The sequence below is a fragment of the Heterocephalus glaber genome, unplaced genomic scaffold (genome assembly GCF_053883595.1).
Source record: "Heterocephalus glaber isolate CG9 unplaced genomic scaffold, H.glaber_assembly_v1.0 deba00000676, whole genome shotgun sequence".
Lineage (NCBI taxonomy): Eukaryota > Metazoa > Chordata > Mammalia > Rodentia > Bathyergidae > Heterocephalus > Heterocephalus glaber.
In genome coordinates, this window is record NW_028258156.1 from 3,282,083 (window position 1) to 3,288,773 (window position 6,691).

At 59.0% G+C, this 6,691-nt stretch overlaps 1 protein-coding gene across 1 annotated transcript; it reads right to left on the reverse strand.

Moving 5' to 3' along the window:
* Nucleotides 1-1,333: 1,333 nt before the first annotated feature.
* Nucleotides 1,334-6,355, reverse strand: Evx1 (even-skipped homeobox 1). The gene is made up of 3 exons (XM_004839502.3): nucleotides 5,830-6,355; nucleotides 3,921-4,180; nucleotides 1,334-3,420 (listed from the first exon to the last, which is right to left on the reverse strand). The coding sequence occupies exons 1-3, from the start codon at nucleotides 6,245-6,247 to the stop codon at nucleotides 2,878-2,880; spliced, it is 1,221 nt and encodes a 406-aa protein (XP_004839559.1). The 5' UTR covers nucleotides 6,248-6,355; the 3' UTR covers nucleotides 1,334-2,877.
* Nucleotides 6,356-6,691: the final 336 nt, after the last annotated feature.

Here is a 6,691-nt window from a genome sequence, read left to right on the forward strand (position 1 = left end):
GAGTGGCTTCGGAGCCCCAAAGTGGGGTGAGGGAGGAGGAAGCAGCTGTTCGTTCGATACCGGGATCCAACATTTGCCCACCTGCACAATGGGCAATGGGACAGGGACCAGGCACAGCTAAACGCAGATGCTCCTAAAGCTGAAGAAACGAAAACAATCCCATGTCAGGCCCTGTTGGCCAAAGTATCCGTCTCCTTCTACAGATAGAGATGTGCGGCTGTAGCTAGGGGAAGGCCTTCTTCATGGTCCTCTCCCACCTCGATACCAAACGGGGGCGTCTCAGGCCAGATGGGCTTGCCCGGTGCAGGTGGGAGGGAGGGGAGACCGAGTGTGAGAGGTGGTGCCTAGCGCCAAACCGCAAACCTTGGCAAAAGGGAAATTTCATTATGAAGCAATGAGTAATTCCTCCTGGCAAGATGTATTGTTATATCTTCCACTTCAATTTGGAGGAAGAGAGGCTCAATTACCCAGAAAATACAGTCAATTAAAGGCTGCTGATTGGACACGAGGCCGGATCATCGATCTTGTACTTTCCAATATCGCTGCAGACACCTCATTTTCCCTCCCTATTAACTGAAAATACGCCTGGCATTAAGGCAACCCGCAACCCATTTACCTGTCGCAAGCAATCTCTGCCCGATGCGGAGCAACCGCAAAATTTGCCGAGATCTGGCACTTGAGGGCTTCCGGCTGCGGAGGGAGCTGCGGGTCTGGGCGAGAAGCTGGGGGTGTGGGTGCGGAAACTTCCGCGCAGGCTTAGCTTGGGAGGGCAGGGGCCGCTATGCCCAGGGGGGCTGCCTCTGGAGCCCCAGGAGGGAGGAGAGTAGTCGAGTCCTCACCTGCCTGCGGAGACATGGGCTTTCAAGCAACCTAAAGCCTCCTATCCTCCCGAAGGCACCCACCTTCTTCTGCCGGACTCCAGAAGCAGCCCGCTTACCTCGGCCTGGGGGGAGGTTGCTACTGAGCACTGCCTGTCCCTTCCTCTAACTGCCCTAGAATTCCATCTTCCCGAGGACTTCTAGTCCGAGAGTCATTCAGACCGAGAGGATCCCACCCGACTCCAGCCTCTGCCCCTCCCCTCAGGTGCAGACCCAGCTAGACCAGCAAACCTAACTAACTCTGCAGTGCTCACTGCCACAGCCCCACCTGCCCCATCTTGGGCTGAGGCAGAGGTAGGTCTCAGGGAGATGAAGCCAGGTCTCCTTTCCTCAAAGGATTACAGCCACCCGACAGGGACCCATCCATCAGAAGGGTGAGCCCTGGATGGAGTCAGCACTTTGGAATCCGGTTTCCCCGCAGAGGTGCCCCAGCATTGCCTGAATTAAGGAAGCATGCACCGCAGGGCAGATAAAATCCTCCCTTCATCCCCCTGCAGTGACTGGTTGGAATCTGATAGTGTCCAACAGGGGCTTAAGAGACTCTTTCCTACCTAATCAATTAAAATAAGAGTCAATGTGTTGTCTGCTGAAAAAAATATATTTAAATGCTAAAGTGAGAATCATGTCCAGCTTTTATTGCAATATGGTTAACAAATCATAACAGCAAATTCTTTGGGCTTCAAAGGAAAACCCCAAACCAAGCCAAATTCATTCCCTACAGGAAGAATCACTCCCTCCCAGTTGGGATGAGGCTTGCATTGGGGGTAAAAGTTCTCCTCTTCCTCAAAAACTGGTGACAAGAATGAGTATGGGAGTGAGAGTGAGACTGGATCCCAAACAAACCCTGTCAAAGGATAGAGATGGCCCTCCCCACCCCATAGGGTTTCTGAAAAGTCAAGCCCCTGTGGCAACTTCAGAGGAAGATGAGAGGAGGATGTAAAATGCCAAATGCAAAGGGAAGGGCCAGAAGAAAGCTCCTGGTGTTGTGAAGGTGAACAGGAAAAAGATGAAAATAGCCTCTAGTTTGCCACCAGATGCTGAGGGAGGAAGGTGAATTTCTGACTCCCTAAGCTCTTCCCTGGGTGCCTTGTTAACGGCTCGGCTCTGGGTTTGGTGGCCAGCCCCATGGTGATCATTATCATACATACATTCAACATTCAGAAGCCCTCCTTGCACACATTACTTGCTAATCAGGGTGTGTGCTCGTCCTGGGAGGAGAGACTTGGCCTCTACCAAGGGGCCCTGGGGCAGCTGCAGCTTCCCTGCCAACGTCAAACAAAAAGTGGAGGGAGGAGAGCTGGAAGAGCAAGTTGAGAGTTGTCACAAAGCTGGAGTGAGGGAAAAAATCAGGTAGATGTCAGAACCAGAAGATGCTAAGCAACTGGGGTTCTAGGAAGGTGAGAGAGCCCCGGGTTCCTGGCCAAGGGGCAAAATTCTCCCTGCCAGTAAATCATCTTGGTCTCTCCCCTAAGGGGGCTGATATGTTGCCATCCACAAGCCCCTTGCCATGCCTTGGAAAAGCTGGTGAAGATTAATCTCTACCTGCTCTGCATACACAGCATTTTGTTCAGAGACACAGCAATTTCCCTTTCCAGTGTTTGGCCTTTGCAGGAGAGGGGGGCCCAGGTGAGCAGCGTGAGGGGAGGGGATGGCAGGCAAAGGGGCTGGATATGCGTTGCTGTTTGCTGCTAAGTTTTGTTTATCTGTGGGGTCATGGCCTCAACCCGAGTCAGGCGTGGTGGGTCCGGTGAAGAACGGTGAATAGAACCCCAAAGGAAGCTCTCTCTGGACCTCAGCTTTCCCATGCCCACTCCTGCTCCCAAATGCCAGCCACTGCTGCTCGCTTCTGGGACCTCCCTGTCCTCGAGGCCGAGTCCCGCTGGTCCTTTGAGGCCTTCTCCTTTCCCCTCCGTGTCTTGGGGGCAGGAGGGGCCTTGGCTGAGTCCCGGGGGGGTGGCCCCCAGGGGCATCCTGGAGCCGGCAGCCCGCGGGCGGCTCCTTATCTGGTGAGGGGAACCTCCTCCCTCTGGTCCAACGCGACGGAGGAGGCCTTGCTGAGCACAGAGGGAGCAAAGGTGAGGAAGGAGTCCGAGCGCGAGGTGGAGGCACAAGTGAAGTCCGAGGCGGCGGCGGCCCGGGGCGCCAGCCCGTTGGCGGGGCCGTTGTGGCAGGCAAGGCAGGAGCAGGGGCCGCCGGCCGAGGTGCCCAGTCCGTGCGCCGGGCCCGCCGGGTACAGCGGCGGGTGGCGGAAGGCGCACAGCAGTTCGGGCCGCGGATAGGGCTGCGAGAGCACGCGGAACGTGTCGAGCGGGCGCAGCGGGCCGCTGAAGGGCGAGGCGGCGGCCGAGGCGGCGGACGCGGCGCCCAGGCCCATGGGCGAGTAGTAGGGCAGGGGCAAGTGCGACGGGAAGGGGTAGGGCAGGCCGCCCGCGGCCGCCGCGTGGCTCATCATGTACGTGTAGAAGGCGGGGTCAGCTGGATGCGGCCACGTCATGGCCAGCCGCTGCCGCTTGTCCTTCATGCGCCGGTTCTGGAACCACACCTAGGGGAGGAGTGGAGCAAATTGGGCCGCGGGGCTGGGCCCAGTGCCCACATCCCAGAGGGGAGCCAAAGCAGGCCCAAACTGCCGAGGTCAGGCCCCACCCGCGACTGCGGCGGGGATCCCTCCGTGGGAGGTCCAGGGAGTGGCTCCAGCCCCTTTCCTCTGCCCGCGGGGCCAGGACCCCAGGTGGTCAGGACCCGGTGTAGGTGTGCAAGTAGTGGGGGCCTAGGATTCCACGGGTCTGAGGCCACGGGCAGCATTTCCTCAGGAACTCGTCCTCTCTCACCCCTCCCTTCGGGGCACCCATCCCTGTTTTCTATTTGGCTACGAAACGGGTAGAATCAACCTCGTGCCAACTGTGGCCGCCTGCAGACTGTCAGGAGGGTAAATCTTAAATCTGCACCCTGGCAGAGTCCCGGCACGTGATTTAGGGAGTGGACGGTCGGTCCTCGCTTCCTGCTAAATGGGCACACACCCGCCTCCGAGTCCCGGTCGCGTACCTTGATGGTGGTTTCCGGCAGGTTTAGGGCTGCCGCCAGCTCACACCTTCGCGGCCTCGACACGTAGTTCTCCCGGTAGAATTCCTTCTCCAGCCGCGCGATCTGCTCCCGGGTGAAGGCGGTACGGTAACGCCGCATCTGGTCACTGGCGCTGCAGGCCAAGGTGCCTTGCGAACCTCCCCCGCCGCCACTGCCGCCGTTGCTCTTAGGGGTCTCGCTGCTGCCGTTTGGACTGCCGGCCAGCGCTTCGGAACCGGGCCCTGCGCAGGGAGCCCAGAGCACAGACGTGTGCACACACAACAGACACAAATGCCGCTGACAGGGGCTGTAGGCCCAAGGCCTGGTGGCGGTGGGGAGGGTGAAAGGGGACACTGTCAGGTGCCTCATTCACTGCTTCTGCTGGGGCTCTGGGACTCCCGGAAAAGGAGTAAGGGTTTGCCACTGATTTTGTTTTGTTTGGTACCAGGGTTCGAACTCAGGACCTTGCACTTTCAAGGCAGGCATGGCGTCACTGAGCTAAATCCCCAACCCTCAGGTTTGCCACTGAGATAGAAACATAGATGTTTTGAGGGAGGCCTGGTCTGGCTGCTGTCTGGAAGGCCTGGATCTAAGGCATGCTAAATACAGGGGGTCAGCCACCTCCCCACCTGCCCTGAGGCACAGGCAAAGTCCGTGCTTTTGTATCTTTCTGCCCACCATTGACAAGAGTTGACCATATGATACGTATTTAAAAGGCAAGTGAGTGAAGATGCACCTTTATGCTGGAGCGTCATGCACTCTGGGACGCGGTGCACTATAGGATGCTGTGTATGCTGTGAATTTCCTTGCTCTTGCATGTGTACTAGGATGCCAGCACAGGTGTGGAAGCGTTTACTAGGCTGTGTGTGTTCCAGGGATGGTATATCTGAGTGGAGGGCAGGTTGTTTTGAGCACATGTTGAGGTTGGGAGTCTGCAGTGAACGGATAAAATGGTATGGGGTTGGGTGGGCACTTAACAAGGTGTTGCCTGCCAAGGCTTGGAGGTGGCCTTTCCTCCCTCTTGAGCTGTTCCTACCCATTCCCATGGCTTTGTGGAGGAGTGTCTGCTTATAAGCTATCCCTCCCCGTTTTTCACCCCTCTCTGGCCGAGTGATTGTTGGCTCGGGGGAGACTTCTAGGGCCCATCTACCCCCACTCCCATTAGCCTTTGGTGGGAAGGAGGTCTCCAGTTAAAGTAACCCCCCCCCTTGGGGCCTACCCCAGGGAAGGGTGGGGCTCTAACCCCCTACAGCTCCTTTTCCTTTGGGTGGAGAAGTGGGACTGGGAAGGAAAGGGAAGGGGGGGAGGGCCCGATCTCGGCCTTTTCAAATGCAACCGGAGACCAAAGGCAATTAGACCATTGGGACCATTTCCGACCTGGCGCCGCCAGGCCCGGGAAGTGACAAGGTAATTTGGACCTCTGACCGACGTGCAAACTCGTCGGAGGGCTGCAGCACCCGGGCTGCCAGAGTCCGCCGAGATTTTACGGTCCTTTATGGACTGCTGGCTTCCGAGCCTAGATGCGCCTTACACCCCGCCAGCCACAAACTGCCCGAACTCGCGTTTGATCTTCCTCTACCCGGAGGAAGGTGTCTTCGCGCTCAGTTGAAGCATTACCACAAAGCACTGGGGGGTTGGGGTGCGTTTTGAATCCCCCAGGCTCAGGATTTGCTACACCCACCCACCCCCGGTACAGCTGTCGCCCTCAGTCCCACCAACGCCAGAACACAGTAGGAGACCCCGGCCAGGGCTCAGAGAGCAGGGAAGAGTTGCTCGGGTGGGTCCCCCAGCCATTCTGCCCTGGGGAAAGGAGTGTCTTCCTCCTGGCCTGGGCTGAAGTGAAGGGTGGGCGCAGTGGGAGGCCCGGGGAGCAGAGGGGCGCGGTGGCTACCTTTGCTGTGCTGGTACTCGGCGTTCCCGGTGGCGCAGTCCGGGGTGCAGCTCACCTCGATTTCTTCATAGAAATCCGACTCAGTGTCTGAGCTACTGGGTTGCCCGGGCCCGGAGAGGCTGTCCGCAGGGGGGCCCGGGCCAAGCAGGGCCGTGCCGGCTGCCCGAGGCTCGGCGCCCAGCCCCGCGGCGCTGCCCGATAGTCCATCGACCGGCTCCTCCTCCGAGCCTCCCCCTCCGCGCTCCTGGGCAGCCGGAGGGCCGCCTCGCGGGCTCAGGCAACCGTGGGGCACCATCTTCTCGGGCGGCTCAGGCAGCGGGCTGCCCACGGCTTCGGACAAATTGGAGACCCTCTTGCCAACCAGAGTGCCAAGCTGACCCCCATCCAGAAACATGACCATGTCCTTTCGGCTCTCCATCCCGGGGCTCTCCGGAGGGGGGGAGGAGGGAAGCCCCGGACCCCAGCGGTCGGACAGAGACTGCCTGCAAAGGGGAGCAAGAGGCCGGGCGACTGGGCTGGAGCCGAGCGGCCCCGGCGCGGTGTCGATGGCGAGGTGGAGGTGGCGGTGGGGAGCTGGGGTCACCTTGCGATGCGAGCGCTCCTCTGTGCCGCACCGCCTCTGGGAGGAAGCCCCATTGCCCTCTTCTTTCTAAGCTGTCATCCTCCTGCTGCAATCGTCATTACAGTACCGCTGGTGACGCCACTCGGCGAGCGCAAGTGGATAAATAGAAACGTCTGCCACAGCGAAGATGAAAGGAGACCCGCAGCTAATGGCTCGGCAGTGATGCGCCAGGTGTGGGCCTCACTCGAATGGGGAGGAGAGTGTGAAAACAGAGAGACACACACACTAAGAGGGGAGACA

What these genes read in the sequence shown, in the direction of transcription:
- Evx1 (XM_004839502.3), bottom strand. Translation starts at nt 6,247, where the DNA reads ATGGAGAGCCGAAAGGACATGGTCATGTTTCTGGATGGGGGTCAGCTT. An exon ending in CGAGTACCAGCACAGCAAAG is followed by an intron (nt 4,181 to 5,829) that starts GTAGCCACCGCG and finishes CTCCCTGCGCAG; the next exon opens with GGCCCGGTTCCGAAGCGCTG. An exon ending in TGCCGGAAACCACCATCAAG is followed by an intron (nt 3,421 to 3,920) that starts GTACGCGACCGG and finishes CTCCTCCCCTAG; the next exon opens with GTGTGGTTCCAGAACCGGCG.